The sequence below is a fragment of the Phasianus colchicus genome, chromosome Z (assembly GCF_987193195.1).
Source record: "Phasianus colchicus chromosome Z, bPhaCol1.hap1.1, whole genome shotgun sequence".
Lineage (NCBI taxonomy): Eukaryota > Metazoa > Chordata > Aves > Galliformes > Phasianidae > Phasianus > Phasianus colchicus.
The window spans coordinates 16537227-16556583 of record NC_143476.1 but is presented as its reverse complement, the minus strand read 5'-3'; the positions used below and the strand labels follow the sequence as shown (position 1 = coordinate 16556583).

The following is a 19357-nucleotide window of genomic DNA, read 5'->3' as shown; positions in this document are numbered from 1 at the left end:
GCTCCCAAGCCTTATTAAATATCTGCACTGGTGTAAACAAGCATATGAGCTCCTGCTGTTCAACACGACCAGAACAGATAATCCTCTGCTTTTCCTCCTGGTGTTCTCCTCATACTTCCCCATCAAAATCCTGCTTGATCTACAGGAGTAGGCCAGACAAAAAAGGGTAGTATTGTGTTGCACTTGACTGGCTCTTCTGTTTAGCTTTAGTAACATTCCACAGCTGTATTTTTCCAGTTAGTGTAAAGCTTTGTAGATCAACATTTCTGAATGTTTAGACCAGAAAGGCACCTTCACAATACCTAATTCATCAATCCTGCAGCCTAAAGGGCAATGTTGCATGTCCCAGTTTCACATTTTAGCAGGAGGAATGAGCACACACACAGTTCAAAAATATGTGGTTGTCTGTTCCCCTAAAATGGAGCAGACATAAGAGTTAACTACCTTGCTACAGAAGATGTGTGTATAAACCTCTGTCTTCTCACCAATACAGACTTTATGTATGTCAAGTATGACACATACTTGACAGAACAGTTATTTCTGATTTCAGAATTCCAAGGAAGTCACATTTATAATTTTAGCAACAAAGAGGAGTAATCCTTTTGTATTCCAACAATAGGTTAGGAATAACACTGTGCATTTGCTACATAGCAATCAACAAGTATGTAGGCTTTGTTTATAGTCAGGATCGCATGGATTGTGTGGATAAAGGTATTTTGTTTTGTTTTTTTACCAGCAGACTTAACACAAAGCTATGTCTGGCAAATGCTAATTGATTTTGAGCCTTGTTACACTGACTTTTCTTTATTGTGTTGATAAATGATTTAAAATGAATCGGCATAATCCTGTTATAAATGAAATCAAGAGCAGCCATGCTGGATTTCACCGACTTAATTTATCTACTTTGAAATGAAATCTGTAGTTTTACTGACATAATATGAGATGTAGCAAATGATCTGCCTAATGAAATGGAGATTTTTTGAGTAGTGGAAATGCATGTATAGAAGTTCTTTATTAGACTACAGTAGACAGTAGTAGTGAATTATGATGAAAATATTTTTAGATGTAAATAGAGATTCACTTTAAAGGCTTCCAACACAGTCAGAGCAAGCTTTAAGTACAGTTTCACTATATGTAATCAGTTACCTGGTAACCAGAAGCTAATTTTGGCTGAACTATTAGTGTTCCAACCGCTTTAATTGTGGAGATACTCCTTGGGGAAAGGAGCCAACCTGAAACAAGCTCAGATATGGTTCTGAGAAAGGCAAATGGAAGGCAAGGGGTAGGATGACCATGCCTGGCTCCCAGCTACTGAACTCCTGTATTTGTAGACTGAATCCTTATACTATAAGCCATCTTTGTCAAGCATAGAATTGAGAATTGAGAAACCCAGAATGTGCTTATGGTGGAAAATTTTTTCTCTGCATCAGTGCAGTGATGCAGCTGTTCAGACTGAATACCTCTCAAAAAAACACATTTGTTCCTTGAACATCTGTCTCCTTCTTCAGGACAGTAAGCACATTGATTGACTTTAAAAATAAAAATAAAAACAAATTAAAATGTAAAGTTACCTAGACTTCAATCTGTTGTTTTGCAGTTTCCTGTTATTTTCCTATAATCATCTTGTTGCTTGTTGCATTTTCCAGGGACAGAGTAGTGGATAGAATTTTTGTTTAGATCAGAAAACTTACTGGTTGAAAAGGAAATAAACTTTGAAGCATCTGATTATTTGTGGAGGCATGATTGAAAAGCACAAAAATGTTGTTATATAATAGACCATAATATACACAATATAGTAGAAAGTATTTCTATCACTTTGCTTTCCCTGGGATCAGCAATGGGGATCTGTCAGGATCTGTACTGTTCAGTATTTTCAAAAATGCACTCATTAGTGTCATTGCAGAACTTCTTTTAATGCTTAAGTTACAAGTAAAGATGAGAACTGATAATGAAAAACTGCCAGAGGGTTTCACATTACTGAATATCTGAGTGATAGAATGAAAGAATATACAATGATAACAATCCAAGTTTGATAGATAAAAACTTCTAACTTCACAGGCAAAATGAGGGACTGCTGTTATTTTTTTTTTTCTCTCAGGGAGAAGATACAGGGATTCTGATAATTACTCTTGAACATTCTACCTTTCTGTTTGTGAACAATCCAGACAAGCAGGTCCAAGGTCAGGAACTGTTAGGAAAGAAATTGAAATCAAAATAGGAAGCATATTTATGCTAATATGAAACTCAACAGAGTGTGCTTTCTGAACAGCATTTGTGTATTCTTTAAAAAACACTGAAAGAGACTCAAAAGAAGGGTAGGAAAGAGCAAAGGTTTCAGACTAAGGAGTAACTAAATAATTTAAGTGAATTCAGCCAGATATCTGCAGAAGGAATAGGTGCAAGAAGGCCTCACCACAATGCTGAGATGCACAGTCCAGTTGAGCAGCAGGGAGACAAAGAAGAACTCACGAAGAAGGTGACCTTGCCAGGAGTTATATCTCTTCTCTGTGACCGCAGAGTCCCCTGGGGAGTGTAGTTCTTCTTCTCTTCTGGACAGGTATCCAGAACTTGAGCATTCACAGTTAAACTCCAAGTGCCCCACGTGATGTTATGATGTGGAATACCGAAAACCAAAAATCACAAAACCATGACACAACTTCCCTGGCACAACTTGAGGCAATTGCCTCTCGTGCTATCACTGTTACCTGGGAAAAAAGTCCAACCCCCACCTCAATACAACCTCCTTTCAGGCAGTTGTAGAGCAATAAGGTCTCACCTTAGCCTTCTCTATTGTTTAGCAGACTAAACAATCCCAGTTGTCTCAGCTGCTCCCCAATAGACTTGTGTCCCAGACCCTTCACATCTCCGTTGCCTTTCTTTGGATGTGCTTCAGGGCTTTGATGCCTTTTTTGTAGTAGGGGGCCCAAAACTGAACACAGTATTTGAGATGCACCCTCACCAGTAGGAGACGATCTCCTTCCTCTTACTGCTGTATTTCTGATACAAGCCAGGATGGCACTGGTTTTCTTAGCCACCTGGACACACTTCTGGCTTATGTTCAGCTATCTCAAAAAGTGACTGGAAAAACTGAAGAGACTGAAGATCCATGGAAGTTGAATCCTGAGCCACAGTTTTTGTACTCTTCACTAGACATCTCATTTAAGGTAGTCAGAGGCTGAAAGGCTTAAAGAAGCTTTGGTATGACATTTTATAGCTACTTTTACGTTAAGTCACTATATTAATTGCTCCAATCACAGATAACTGACAGTGGAAGATACTCAGTTTGATCAGCCTTTGCCAGTGCTTGTAAATGCTTATAACATCACTTTGGTTTGCTCTGCTGTATGTATCCTGGCCTGGTTTCCCACAGTGAGGCATAGGTCATGAAGATGGAAAAAATCAATCAGGAACTATTTCTAGCAACATAAGACCAAGTAATGTTTGATAAACTTATCTCTTTTTTGTCTTTGCAGACTTTGTGGCTTTGAACCATTTTATGATGAAAGGGGAGATCAGTACATATATAAGAGAACCCTGAACTGTGAATATGATTTTGTGTCCCCCTGGTGGGATGACGTGTCTCTGAATGCCAAGGATTTAGTAAGTAAAACAAAAATGAGAGTGCAGAATCTTTTGCATTATACCTATTTGGTTACTTGTTCAACTCAGTTATTTCACTGACACTGAAGATACAAATTCTCAATTCCATTTTACTTGTACAAACAGAATCATAAAAATGCTTGCATTGGTGTGTTTGTTAAGTATTTCTGATGCCTCAAGTGAAAGCCATTGGAGAAATTCAAAGTATTTTTTATTAGATTTGAAGATTTCATAAGCTAAAGAAAGCACCATTTACTGCCTTTTTGTCATCAAAAGTCAGACGAGCAGCAGCCTGCAGCAAAACAATGTGTTTTCCTACGCAAAGAGCTTTGGTCCAAACTGGTTTCTACCATTTTGCTATAGTAAAGCTCAGAGTTTCACTTTTGAACACTTTGTAACAAGCTTCAGATAAGGATGAAAGCCATGGCTCTCAAAATTCATGCTTTGGGCAGTTCTGGTGTGTTTAGTTCGGGTGATTTGTTTAGCTTTACCTTTTCTATTGTCTCGCAGTACGCATATGCCACAGAGGCCACTCCCTTGCCTATGTGTCAGGCACTGTGAGGCTACTGTTTAAAAGATCTTTGTGAGGAAATTTCAGAGAACCTAAAGTAAATCCACCTTTCACACCTGGGCTTGAAGCAGCAATGAACTGTGCTGTCACTTGCAGTTCTCTTCTTAGAATTTATGTGGGAAGGAAACCTGCATCAATGTACTGCTGCTAAGTACTGTGCTTACACTACTTTACTCCATTCTCAGCCTTAGAAAAAAATAAAATAACCTTTCCAGAACATGCAGAAAACCCCACGAAGTGCAGCTTGTCTGGACACACCTTGCACCCAGCAGTCTGCACCATCTCCATTCCAGAGATATGTCTACACTACTTACTTCCCAAAAGTTTCCTACTCTTGCATTTGTAGATGTGCAACTCTCCTGGTAACGACAGCAGAAGCAATAGCATAGATAGCATTAGCTTCTGAGAGGGCTACAAAAAAAAATACTTACACAGTACTTTCTAGTTCATGTTTACAAGAGGTTATGTAGTGACTGAATTAAGCACTTGATTTTTTACATATCTGGTAGCAATTATATGGTGCAAGTCTGTACATGGAATAAGGTTAACAGTCTACTGTATTTTGTCTTTGTGATGCAGGTTAAAAAGTTAATTGTTTTAGATCCCAAGAAACGCCTCACCACTCTACAGGCTTTGCAGCATCCATGGGTCACAGGAAAAGCAGCAAATTTTGCACACATGGACAACGCACAAAAGAAACTTCAAGAATTCAATGCCCGACGTAAACTTAAGGCAAGTCTCTGGACTTAGTCTCTGTTTTGGCTTTGAAAGTGTGCAATAAAATTAGTAGCCTACAGAGGCCTTGTAGACTTTCCAGAGCAATGTCATATAGACATGTTAAAGTTTTTTATGTAAAATATCTGATGTAGGTGGAAAAGTCAAAAATTATTTAGTCAGTATCTGCAGCCAGGCAAATTAAAAATGAGATTTGATTGAAAACTCTACAGAAACAAAACTGCCAAGAATATAAACATCTTTCCCCAAATCATTTCCTTCTTTCCTACCTCCCTTCCCTCCACGCATCTTTCCATCCATCCATCTGTTCTGCCATCCATTGGTCTGTCTTGTTTAGTACTGCTCGCTGCATGTTTGGAGTGCTGACAAGAAGAAAAAAAATTCTGAGCAGTGTTCTCATGAAATATGCATCCATAAATATGGGAAGTACACAGTCTACCATGTAAGCTTTTGATATGTAAGCCACCTACATTTTCTACATCTATCAATGCAAAACAGGAATTTAACTCATAGCGTTATAGTAGAGCCAGCATTATACAAAGTGTTGAGCTGTGATTAACAGGCCCAAACTTTACATTCACAAATATCTGTGAAAGCAATTGTGGAATTATTTATCGGAAGATTACATACTGTAAAGCAAGAATGCTTGTAAGACCTGCAGTGAGAATTCTGAGTTATCAGACTGCTCCTTTACTATCTAATCTGCTTATCTACCATGAGAGGAGAGAGGAAAAGATTTATTATGTGTAAATAATAAATTACAGGTGATTGAGCACCTAACTGACATAACATCAAGAAACTTCCTTTTCCCCTGGTCCCTTCTTCAGTTGTTCAACATTTGTATCTTCTTAGAGAAGACTTCCAAGTTGGCTTTAGCACAGGAATCATTCTCAACAGCTAGAGTGAGGCTACCTTTGTAGCCCTGTGGAATAAGACTAAAAAGCATCTTGTCTGTGAATTTTATAACCCCATGCAAAATTAAATACACAGAGAAATGACCCTTAATTTTCTTTCTATTCATTTTTTATAAGTTTTATTACAGTACTGTGACAAAGAGCAAAGAAAAAAGTTTTGTCATTTAGGGCACGGGAGATGTAATTCACAGCGATATTTTGCACATGCAGAACTGGTGACGTGTATTAACACAGTTCCCTTCTAAAAGATTTCTATAGTCTGAGAGCAGGATTGCTGTGTATTCACCAAAGATGTCATGCAATCTTGTTATACTGAAATAATTCAAGAGCACTGAAAAGAGTCGTAAAATTAATTATTCATGAGTGAGCTGTTATATTCTCTGCCCAGAAAGTCACAAAGAACAAGATTCCCTCTCTGTACGCTTGGAATTGATTCTCTACATATTTTTGCACTTTTGATCACCAGCTGCTTAGTTTATTCAGACCAATAAAGTCAACAAATTTATACCTCTGTGCTTAGCAGATGTTGCTTTTCGTAAGGGTATTTCTTCATTGCTTTTCTGTCAAAGACTAAACGATCAAATCTCTAATAATTAATAAGAATTATCCAGAGTTAGCAGTTATTATAGAGTTGGTCTTTTATACTATCATATTTATATAACATGAGCCATAAGTATTTAGATAGTTAATTCCTACCCATAAAAGTAAGAACAAAGCAGCGAACCAGTTAATAAATACAAAGCTTAATTGTGTTAATAATGTAAGAATAATATAAAATTACCCTCTCTTCCCAATATACAAGACCAGTAGCAGTTTTTCTTTACATAAAGGAACATAGTTACAGAATAATTCATAGAATCATAGAAGCACAGAATATTCCGAGTGGGAAGGGACCCTCAAGGATCATGGAATCCAGCTGCTGGCTCCATGCAGCACCACCCAGCATTCAAAACCCAATGTCTGAGAGTGCTGTCCAAACGTTACCAGAGTTTTATGTCCTTCTTACATTGCGACACCCCACCTGCACCCAGGTGGAGGTGAGGCTGCACAGCACAGAGCAGAGCAGACAACCCCTCTGTCTCCCAGGGGCAGTGCTGGGCCTGGTGCACCCCAGGGTACAGTTGGCCCTTTGGGCTGCCAGGGCACGCTGCTGGCTCATGTTCAACTTGCTGTTATCCAAAGCACAAAGATCCCTTGTCATAGGCTGCAATCCCACCTATTGTCCTACAGCCTGTACATATAGCTGGGATTGTCCCATCCCACATTCAGAATCTAGCACTTCAGTTATTACTTAATTTTAAAGCTTTCAGTGATTATTTGCTTTTTCATAGATTCTGTTGAATTTGTTTCATAAATATCCACATGCCTAGTGAGACTAAATGACATTAAAATGATCTTGTTTTGAGTGGCCTGTTGTGCTGTAATATGTTTTCTGAAATGCTTTCTAATATGGATCCACGTGATTTCCCTTTAAGAAGTCTAGACTTCTTGACACCTTCAAAACTCTTGCCACATTTATCGGTGCATTCTGACTTCATGTACCAGATGACTCTTTGTTGATGCCAACTTTTATATAGTTTGCTTTTTCATTGCATATTGATTTTTTCTGTTTTTTTTTTTTTCTTTTTTCTTTTGGTATGGTTGCATCTTCAAACCATCCACAAACACATTCCTTCTCATTCCTTCATGCATACTCACGTCTTCTGTGAGTATGCAAATTGCAAATTGCTGGCCAGGCCAACAATAGCTAGGGTTTGTTTATAGATTAGTGCTTCTTCTCCTCACTTCCGTACGTCTGGTTTTTTGCAGGCAATAAAAGCAAGGGCTAAGATAACTGCCTTAATGTGTGTCCTCATGTTTTGACATTTAATGTGGTATGAGAGCCTGTTCACCACATTTACTATTTTATGTGTGTGTGTGCCTGTGTGTGTAAAATATGTAGCTCACTGCAAAAGTAATGCCTCCTATTTATTTCCTTGGAAATTACAACAGGTACATTGAATACAGTAATTCTGTTTGATAGAGCAAATTCTCAGCAACAAAACAGTATTTTTCAGCATACTCACCACCATTAGTATTTTCACCAGCAGTGACCAAGAGTCTTCATGCTACACTCTTCAAAACCTGTACCACTGTCAGTGTCACCACTGCTGAAACACACCACTGTGCTCACATTCACTGTTTGGTCTCTGTACGTGTTCAGCAAGCATCAGTGAATGTCAGTGGGTGCAATTTTTTTTTTTTTTGTAATCCAAAAGTTCAATGATACACTTTTTCTTCATCTGCAATTCCACACCATTTTGTCAGGCTGTCCCTCCGCTGCCATCTGTCACACAGCACCAAAATGGAACAGAATATGAGTGGGAAGCTTTAGCCTCTAACACCACCACCATCTACCTCTGATGTGGTCCAACATTAAAAAAAAAAAAAGGAGGCATTACTTTCATACTAGCCCTTGTAAAACATATACTAGAGATATCAACAAAAACATAAAACCAGTAGGATATGTGACTGTGTTTTTGTGAACTAGTGCATCAGTCTGGTTCAATAGCAGTGGCTGCAGTTTTTAGTGAACTCTCAAGGTGCTTGTCAGAGATTATTGATGAAATGTTACTTTTCCTATATTTCATCCTTGACAACAGTTGCTCACTAATGTCCAAATCACCAAAAGTGATTATATGAATAAGGCATGACTGTGAAGCAAGGGACAGTTATCTCTGTTAAGAAATGTCTTATAAAAGTCTGGTAAAAAGACATCACATTTTTGAGTTGAATATCCAGTTGCAACTTCATACACTGCATTATTAAACATGCAAGCAATGTATTCACATCAACTGAAAATGGAGTTGCAAACAAAAAATGATTTTTTTTTTTTTTTTTTTTTTTTTTTTTTTTTTGCAATCTTGAAGCCTGTTCTCAAATTCCTGTATGAAAACAGAAAGCATGGCAGCGTGTTTTTTTTCTATTCACAGGACAGTGTTCAGCCAATGTATTGCAGTGCATAATTGGAGTTAGTGCTGCACTGCACCCTCCTTGTGCCCTCCTATCAGCCCCAGTAGTGCAGATCGCACACCATTGTTTGGTTGTTGTGAGCAATGGATGCACACCTGGCCACTTGACAGGGAAGAGTCACCACCAGTGGTGGTCCACATTACAAGCTGTGTTGGAATGCATGCAGCCTGCAGGCCACTGCTTAGACATGCCTGGCTTAGTCTGTGTTGTGATGTGACAGTCAAAGTTGGTGGTTTGTCCAGGTTCCAGGAAAGTCAGATGGATTACCCCGTTCCTATCCCAAAAGACAGTACACATCACTTTACCCTCTGAAGGCTACATCTTGAATTTCTTCATTAATGGGGAATTCGTATGTCACCATTCCATAGGCTTCTGCTTTGACTCTGGCTCAGTGGCAACACTACATCTCATCACCAGTAGTGATACAATCCAGAAAGCTGCCACCTTCAACCTTATATAGGAGGCATTACTTTCAGAACAGCCCTCATATATATGTCTGTATGAATATATGCGTGTGCATATGTAGATATATGTTTTCTTTATGTAATCAATCATAATAAAGTAATGGATCAATGATAATAGTTATTACAATGGAAAGGAACTTTGTTTTTGCCATCTGACCTCAGTGCAAGAGGTCTGACATGGTTTTAAAAATAATGCTGTGTGTGCAGATGAAATAAAATTTATATTCATGTTGGCCAACTTTTGTAACATTATAAAAGCAGGTCTTTTAAACTGCAGACACATACTTCAGATAGCCTTCTAAATGTGTCCTGGAGGTATCTAGATGAAGTTTTGCTGAAGAACAAGCAGCATGGTATTCCCAGCACCGTGATGCTCTGGCTACTACAGCTGTGATTCTATAGCTGTAATGCTGGTAGATTATATCCTTTAAGGAATGTTTGTTTGATCCTGTCTTTCTCAGGCTGCAGTAAAAGCTGTTGTGGCATCAACTCGTCTTGGCAGCGCCAGCAGTCACAGCACTCATGACAGCAACAAGCCCAGCTGTAGTGCATCTCCTATCCGTGACGGCAAGCCTGAAGAGAAATCCACTCAGGAAGCAGAAGCAGCTCCAGAAGAAATGTCTTAAGTCAATGCACTCCCTTATTACAGCTGAGATCTGTCATTTCATACACCAGCTAACTTGTCATTCAGCAGGACAGATTCGTAAGCTTGACCTCTCTGGTTCTGCTTTGGGGTGCCAAATGCACTGCTGGTGATTCTACCTTCAATGCATGTGACTACTTATGAAAATAATAAACTGTTCCATAAGGCATGTCAACGAAACCGTGTTATTTGCAGTAATGCTGGCAGGCAAAAATATGGGGATGAATAACTACCTACCATGATGCGTATATTTCATATACATCTATAAAGTGTTTCTAGATGTTGTTTGAAACAAATGCTATTTAATTCAGTTTATGGAAGTGTCTTCTTTATGTCATGATTTTCTTTGAACTGCTTCCTTCCACATTCATAATCCTATAGTAGACAAAATGGAAGGAAATACCAAACCAGTGCTTTTAAAAAATGTTGTATGAAATAATGCTTTTTACCTGTAAAATTTAAAAAGTATTTGGGGATTTATATGCAAGAAACATTCCACTGTTTCTGGGAAGAAACTGAAATATTAGTTCTACCGGGCATGAAAATGTATGTTCCTCAAGCTTCTGTTGAGAATGCCTTACTCTGAATTTTCGTGTTTATATACAACGCTTTAATGACAACCAAAATTACTCAGCTTCCTGCTATTTCATTCTCTAGTAAAGCGTTAGCCAAACAAAATGACAGAGAAATGGGGGATTAAAGTAGATTTTTGGAATACTGTTGCATTTATTTGTGACTTTCTAAACTGTGCAGCTAGAAGACATTTTTATAGGGCCTTTGAGAATAATCTGCAATTATACAAGTTTTAAATGCTTGGAGGAAGCTATTCCACAGTGTAGTGATTTTGCTCTGGGGAACCACTCTGGGAGACAGTTAGTGTTATCTGCCTGCTTCCTAGATAATTTATCATCACAAGTAACCAGTTTCCACTTGTCAGTGCCATTAGTCCAAATTTTCCTGAGAAAGGACCTCTCATGCAAAATGCTCCACAAGCACAGATCATTCATCCACCTAGAGCTCCTGTGTCTGAAGCTACAAGCTGTGTGCATGCGGCAGCTTGCAAAATTAGTATCAGTCTCTTCAGCTGTCTTGATCATTGTTTGAATGTGATCAGTAGAAATTGAGAAACTACCGAGCATCAGTATTTATGACTGTTTACGTTTCTTTGATATCACTTTGATAGCATGGGGATTTCATGTTATTGCTATATTACAGAAGTGGCAAAAAGAACCTGATGTACAACACTGTCATTTGTGTTTATTAAACTTTCTGTCCTGATAGTGACCTACATCCTTTATACACTCAAGATTCTTGTTTTGTTCAGTTTTTATTTTAAGGTAGGCCTTGCACAACTTGCCTTCAAAAGGTATACCAGCTGCAAAAGTCACTGATAAAACATTCAGTAGCTACGTTTCCTGAAGAAGTTAAAATAAAAGGTAGTAGAACATTACTCTTGGCAGATGTGCTACATAAAACGTAATCTAGATTACTATAAGAAGGAATACTTTGCTTGCTCAGTAAAATGAATGCTAATGAACATATTGTTCTGGATATGATTTACCCATTTCTTAAACCCATTGACTTTGTGCTACGTGTGATTGAAATTTGAAGTACACGTGTCTGCCTCTTCTGGGTGATACATTTTGAGATGATCTGGCACTGCCAGCTGGAGGAGCAGGTGGGGCAGCGGGCTGCTAAAGCGGAGCTGAAGGTTCTGCCTGAGTTTATTGTTCTGTTAGCAGGCCAACAAGACCCACTTACAGATTTTCCCTTGGAAGAAAATTCTTTAGGAATAACCGCTTTGAAGAAGGTAATAGGCACATTCACTTGTCTTGCCTTTTACTATCTTTCTCATCTTCTGCAAAGGGGCACCAGAACTAGTGCATTTCTCAGCCAAAGGTTTCCTCTCTCACAGTGATGGAGGCATCCGAGTTCGTTGAGATTTTGGTAACATTTCCTTCTCCAGTGGTGATACTTGCTTCTGATCTGAGGAAGTGGAACCGGTGGCACAGTCACAGCACATATAATGGAAATATATTCTTCTGAAACATGGTGTGTCTGAGATTATAAGTAGTATAGTCTTGGCTGAATCTTAAATCTGCTTGTTGTTAAATTATAGCGTAGCGCATCATAAGTAGGAACCAACACCATGCAACTAGAGACTGCTCCGTGACAGCGTGATGTTGGGTGCAGCTCAGCCTTGTGCATAACGGCTCTGAGGCTTAAAATGCTTTTGCTCAGTTGACTTTCATTATCTTCAGTGTAAAACAATCAGAGTGTCTATGCTGGAGGAATTACCAGTATCTGGCTCAGTAAAATATTATGCCTTTTTTGTCAGTACTGTGCAGAAGGAACAGCAGCACGAGGGTGTATGCACTTACATGAGGAGAGGAACATTATGCGCGTTGTTTTTGTCTAGAAAATCACACCCCATAATTCAGACTTCGGAGTGGAGCACAACATTTGTGTCTTACAGTGAATAAAAAACAGGAACACACCCAGAAGAGACTGGAGGCAGGCCAGTTCCACATTTGTAGTTATAAACTAGGTAGAAAATTACTGATGTTCTTCTGTGTTGACACTTTAAGCTTTAGATTTTTTAAACATTCAGCATATCATCTGAATTCTTCTGGTACAAAAAAAAAAGAGGGAACATAGCCATCGCTCTGAAGTATTTGAACTTAGCAAAACTTTTCCTCTAGATGTGAATTCTGTAGCAAATTAAAGGCTAAAATTTGAAAGCTAGACTGTGAATCCAGCCTCTGTTAAACAGCCAGTGATTTCCTGCCTTTATACAACAAGACGTTTTTTTACAAGTTCAGAAAAATTCACTCAGTGAATCTAGTGATAGATTTTGTACCATTTTGAACACTTTGCTTGTGATGTTGCTGATGGCAGATTGCACTGCATCAGCCCAGTGCTTGCTTGTTAGCTGGCATTTGTCCGTGGCTTTTTACAAGCATGCTGTAAGATGCAGGCTCACCACAGTCAAACTTCTGAATACAAAAGACCCTAAGAGCAGAAGTTTGATACAACATGCTTCAGTCCCTGATGGTGAGCTGGTTGCTGGGTATGTGAAAGGAGATTGACAAACACTGCTGAGAATCTCTTTTGCAAGGATTCATGCCTTGGTGGATAGAGTGAAATGCTGTAGAAAGCCATGTGGCTTGATGATGTGGCAATGATACAGCAAAGTCCTAAAGATACCAAAGGTAACCCGAGAGGCAGCCCAGAATTTCCTTAAAGCTACTTCATAGTACAGTAATAGCTCAGAAAATGTCCTTCCCTCCTTTTCAGAATAAATCTAGTTGGAACATACAACCACAGTGGGAAAAGGTAATTCTGCTTTTGTATAAAGAAATTTGGTTTCCCTGAAAGCCCCTGCATAATACAGCATTGTATAGAATAGAAATCATCAGCTGTGTTGGAACACAATAAAATAATAAAAATGTGATAAGTAGCTTAGAGGAGAAAGATGGGAATGAAATAATTACGTAGTCCATAATTATGGAATTTAAGGATGTTGATTTCAGGACATGTATAAATCTGTGTGGACAAGACTGTAGATTCTCCACATAACCAAAACTTTGCTTTATGTCTGGGATTTAAAACTTTGGCCAGAATAATTCAGTGAATATTTGTTGGAGTGTCAGTACAAACACTGTGAATCCTCTAACATAAGGATGTGAGAACGTGCATTTATATGATTAGAAATCTACACGCAACAAAAACAAAAAACTACATTGGATGCTCTTCATCCCCTCCAACTTGGAACACAAAACAAAAGCACTTTATTGGAAGGCATGTGGAGGTAGGCATAGTACAGAAGCAGGAACTAAAAAATAGAGTGCCCCAATTCTGAAGTTGTCAATTAAATTAACTTCATAGATACGTGTATAATTATATAAAAGTACACACACACATTTAAATGTATTGAAAGAGAGAGGTAGATTCTGAAAGTCTCTGAGAGCCACAACAGCTGCAATAACTTTTTGAGCTGTCTTCTCCCATTTGCAGCATTACTCAGCTGGAACTGAAACCTTGGTGTTTCACATTCCTGTACACATGGATCACATTTGGATGAAATTCAGTGTCAGGGGCATCAAGGTATGAAAGATTAATGGATACAGTGGAACAGCTTTCCCCAGCTGTGGCTCCTTCATACCAAGACACAGCTGGAAAAGAGCACTGCTGTGGCCTCTTCCCTTAGTGTGCTGCAGAAATGGCTGGAGCAGGCTGACAACACCAGCACAGCACTGTGAGATGGTGAAAGCTGCCACAGTGTGAGTGAGAAGATGAGTCCAGCCCTTTATCTGTACACTAGGAAGATGTCTGTTGGCCAAGGAGCTTTAAACACCATGTGTTTGCTCCTATTAAATTCTGTAGATGCACTCCCATAATGGAAAGTAGCAGCTGCTTTTTTTTGTTTGCACTGCAGCATTATATGGTAGTACACAAAGTGAAGCTGTACATTTCTGTCTGGAGCTCCAACTCCAAGAACAACTGCCAGCACGCACTCAAGGCCAGAGGCATGCTTTTCTCCTGCCTTATGCCCCATCCTGTGTCCTGGCTGCAGCCCAGGAAGGGCTGCCATTTGCTGGATGGGAGGAGACACACTGCACCTGGCAGGCTCCAGGAGCTCTGAAAGACCTGCATCACCTTGGGGCATTGAGGAGCTCATGCCTCCTCCTTAGACTGGTTTTGCTCCAAAAGTCTGGGTAGTGCTTGAGTATAAACATATTGCCTGCAGGAGAGCGCTTGGCTGATCTCTTGTCTCTAGTTAGTGTCCAGCTGGGTGCGGGTGGGGTATCTCCTTTCCTCCCCATTTCCTAGAACCACGCAGTTTTCTGGCACCTTTCCTTTCTTAAGAGTGTATAACTGGGTGACAGAACACAAAGCTGTGCAACAAATGCCAGAACCAGAAAATAATTCAACGTCTTGTGTTAGTTTTAAACAGAAAAGGAAGGCACCTGGGCTGCTTCAAGTGCTTGGGCTGTGCCAGAGTAGAGCATGAAAGGCTCAGAGTGTGGTGAGGTGAGAAAAGTACCACACAGGTCCTGCTCCTCAGTACCAGGGGCTGCTACGTCAAACTGTGTCTTCTCCTTTCTGTGGAGGAGATGTGAGTTTAGTCACCCCAAAGAAACACTGGGCTCAGAAACCCTAAAAGATGTCATGTGTGCTATATGTGACCAAAGATGTTCTTAATACCAGCTGATATAATAGTACTCTTATTTTTGCAGCATTTCCACTTAGAGCATTGGCAGAAGATGCAGCAAAGTCTGTTTATAATATTTGGTCCCTGTTGTCTGTAGCTGTGAACAGTTACCTGCTTTGTAATACAACACTGCGGAATCAATCATTGCACCTACATATCTACACATAGGGAAAGTCAATCAAATAGAAAAATGACTGTAGTCCTTATCCCGCTACTGGGCAGGTCTGAGATGCTGCTCCAAAATGAAAATAGTGTCTATTAGACTTCAGGCAGTTATTCTGGTAATGCAAAAGGCAAGGCAAGCCCTCAGGTGTGCTTTATAGCTACAAATGGCATGTGATCTCCAGAGACAATATTCTCCAGTAGCCACTAAGTCTGCTTTATCACTCCAGCCCCTAGTATCATTTCTCCGCCCTTTAGAGCTAATGCTGCTGATAATAAAGCTTTAGTGTTAATCTAAGAAATGTAAATTAATTGTGCACAAAGCCAGCCACATCTCTCTGACACTTCAAAATGCTAAGAATGCTGTTCTCATCCCCTTTCAAAGCAATAGTGCTGAGCACATCAGCTGTGACAAGGCCATGCAGTTATAATCCTGCACAGCAATTCTCTCTCTTCCTCCTAGGCAGGACAGAGAAGCTCTAGATTTTGCATAAGTCCAGTGATCAACTTCCCAGTTTTAGCCATATTTAGCTAACAAAACTGGGTATATGAACGGTGAAGTGCAAAACTCCGTGGTTGTTGAAGTGCTGTCTATCTGAGATACTGCTATTAAGGTCTGTCTCCCACTTATGAATGATGTAACTGAAATGATTTAAATCAATTGTCCTCATCACAGCAGTAAAGGCAATCATGGGATGATGTCTTAGCAGATTAATACAGAGTGTATAAACCACACAACCAACCAAATATCATCTCAAAGAATCACAGAATGGCCGGGTTGGAAGGGATCTCAAGGGTCATGAATCTCCAGTCTCCCTGCCACAGGCAGGGCCACCAATCTCCCCATTTAATACTAGACCAGGTTGCCCAGGGCCCCATCCAATCTTACTTAAGAAGTCTTATAATAGTGCGAGAAATTGTAAGTCCCACACCTGCTGGAACCAGAGTATGTAGGAAAAATAAAAACCAAAACTCGTAATGTTATTTTGTTACTTACAAAGGCTAACTTTACATAAACCAGTACTACAACCATCACAATTCCCTAAGCCCTGCCAAACGATAGGGGTTGTTCTTGCAACAGGAACACCAGAGGATTTTGCTACAGTGCACATCAAATAGAGCTGTAGAGCTCTTCCCCAGCTTTCTCTGAACAACAAAGATAGAGCAAAGTTTTTCTAAGAAGTCCTTTTTCCAGGGTCTCAGGTTCCCTTATTTCTATCCCTTTTTCAGCCCTCGCAATCAGCCATGCTTATGAAAGTTGAGCAAATAAATCATTTAGGTGGAAAATTCTCACCGCTGACCCCACTGTTCATTTATTAGAAACCAAAGCTGTTCTGTTTATATTATTAATGCATCTCCCAGTCTTTTCCTTGGCTTGCTATGGATGTGTCTTCCTCAGAGCTGCGTTGTTACTCCAAAAGCTGGCAGTAGTTTTTAATGTGAGCAACTGTGTTGAGAAACATTCCTGATGAGAAACATTCCCTGCTGGGGAACAGCAGGGCCCAGTGAACCTGAAGCATACTGCAGGAGGTCCCAGGTGGGCACTGCCGCCATACTGCCCTCACTGCAGAGGTGGGCACCTCGATCACTGTGCTCAGATCTTCACCGCCCTAGCTGCAAGAGGATGGTGACTGCAAACCATAAGAGCTTTTACTGAGAGTAATTCCTAGCAAGAGCTTGCTGCTGTGAGCAAACCCCAGCTTGGTGCCATTACTTACAACAGGAACTATTTCCTTATTCACACCGCACACTCCTCATGAGAAAGTCATGCTAGTGCTCCTGATTAAAGAGCAGAAATTTTGTTTAATGTTCCAAAGGGGACTTTTGAGGACTTTCTTCTTTCAATCCCTCGCTCTCTCTCCCTCTCTTTTTTCTTTTGGCAAAAGAAACAGTGTTAAGAGACCTATGCTAGTGGGAATAGGGAGATCATGAACTCTGGTTCTTAGGACTAAGATAAATAAGACAGATAGCAAGTGTGGCTGAGTCAGCCTGGGAGTAGGAGCAGAAGGAAGAAAGAGACTTCCTTACTGGGAGGAAGAAATGTATTAGTCACACAGAGCTATGCTGGAATGTCCTTGCAAGCTTAGGAGGCACAGAACCAAAGGCAGTTGTCTGCTACAGACCCCTGCAGAGGGGCTCTTAGTCAAGACATCAGCTTAGTCAAGTTCATCAGCTTAAGCTGTTCTTTTCCTGAGGGGATGCAGTATGTGAAGGTCTAGTGCCTTGCTTGGCCTGGTTGGCTCCTGGTTGCTCCTGGAGGGTGGGTGTGGGAAGCTTTGAGCTTGTGCTAATTCAGGCTGAAGAGGTAGGGGACGTGCTGCTAAGACAAATGGGCTAACAATGCTACTGACTTGTCACACTGAGTACTTTATAAGCCTGTTGCAGAAGTTCATTGGTTTCAGAGCAATGGTGTCTGGATTCCTAAGAATAATATCGGAAAGTGTCATCTAGGTATTGACTTTCTCAAATTAGCTCCATGTCCTGAGTACCTGACTCCTGCTTTTACTACTTTATGATGTCTAAGAACACCTGTACTATCAACACTGCTTGTACTAGCAAAGGCCTAAGTGACTAAACAGAAATTCATGGATTGCTTGTTTGATGGTGCACATTTACTTCACGTTAAACCTGTTTGTGTAGTAACTTTCTGATACTCTGTAAATGAACCAGATTGAACCTGGACAATTTTGTTGTGTAAGCGTGTTGTATTTGGGTCCAATGTACCTGCTTGTGTGCTTGTATGGAAATGCCAATATGACACGAGAATGTGCTTGTATGATGGGAAGTCTGTTCTTAATAAGTGACTTGCATGACTGATCTGGTGCTAAATAAACCAGTTCATCTAAACATGCCTACATCTTTTATTTGCTGACAGCTAAGGTCCAGCTAAGCAGGGGATGGTAGCCATCATTATAGTAAGATGAAATTATGTTGTGTTGCCTGTTCCTAGCACAGCTGTGAATTAATTCCAACTTGGAATATTCCAACTTCCTCAAAAGCTTAGCAGTTAGCAGCCTGCCCATCACAGAGATCTTTTTTTCTGCAATTATTTCTTATGAACCCAAATGCTATCAAAATGCAGTTTTGTTAAGCGTTCTCTCAGCAAGTCTTTCCCCACGGGTTGTCTGTCCCATGTTTTTGACTGCTCTTGGATTTTTCTACCTCTAATTAGTTACTCTCTACCTACATAGTCAAAAGCCATGGCTGCAAGTGGTTCTTGAGTGTAGGCCTTGCAAGAATGAGTTGCTGGAAGGATTACTTTCTGTTTCTCTGCTCTGTTTCCTCAGCTGTTTTTCCTCAGAAGCATTCTCTCCTGTCTCTTTGCTTTGGGTCACAACTGTCAGCTCCTCTCCTGCGGAACAGATGCTTGGTCACTTTCTTGTCCTGCTGCAGCTTTTTTTAAATGCTTACCTTTAACTCCTTTGGGACAAAGAGGTGATGGAGTTCCTGATGGCAGTGCCCACTGAGGCTCCTTGCTTAATCCTGTATGCATAAGAGATACTGGTTTGTAGGGACATACTTCATGCTGCACTGAATAGGCAAGCTCTGATTCCTTCTTTCTCCAAATTGTGTGAAGCTCAAAATCCTGTTGGGATTTAAGGGAGTTGGGGTAGGATTGCAAAGTATTCTTCCTTGCAACTGATTAGATGCATGTCTATAAGCATTGTCCTGTAGTCCTAGTGAGCTGATAGATCAAAATCATACACCAACTTCCTAGCCTCAGTGCAGTGTGATTGGAACCCAAATTCAAGGCGGTGCTTGGATTGTAACCCTTAGCAAGTTAGGAGATCTGACTCAGGATCATACTTTGCTATCCTGCTCTGCACACAACCAGCCCAGGTGCTGTGTCTGGGTTGGAAGGCTACCTGTCCAGTAGCACTGAGTCACCAGCACAACTTGGTGGGGACTGGAAGAGGCAGAATGTGTCTCAGAGTTTAACCACTGGTCTAGGACTTCAGGATATGTTCATTCCTACAGAACATTTCCTTACCTTGGATTTTATTATTCATCTCACCCATCCTTATGTCTCCCATAAGGAAA

At 40.2% G+C, this 19357-nt stretch overlaps 1 protein-coding gene across 3 annotated transcripts in view; it reads left to right on the top strand.

Moving 5' to 3' along the window:
* The window catches only part of CAMK4 (calcium/calmodulin dependent protein kinase IV), a 139086-nt gene extending 126474 nt beyond the window's left edge, over window positions 1-12612 (top strand). The window contains exons 9-11 of one of the 3 annotated variants that reach the window (XM_031609914.2): window positions 3474-3600; window positions 4751-4903; window positions 9758-12612. In XM_031609914.2, the coding sequence (XP_031465774.2) occupies window positions 3474-3600; window positions 4751-4903; window positions 9758-9922 (445 nt within the window). In that variant the 3' untranslated portion in view covers window positions 9923-12612. The remainder of the gene's footprint in view (window positions 1-3473; window positions 3601-4750; window positions 4904-9757) is intronic. The other 2 variants (XM_031609913.2, XM_031609915.2) reach the window with 2 other exon arrangements.
* The last annotated feature ends 6745 nt before the right edge of the window (window positions 12613-19357 follow it).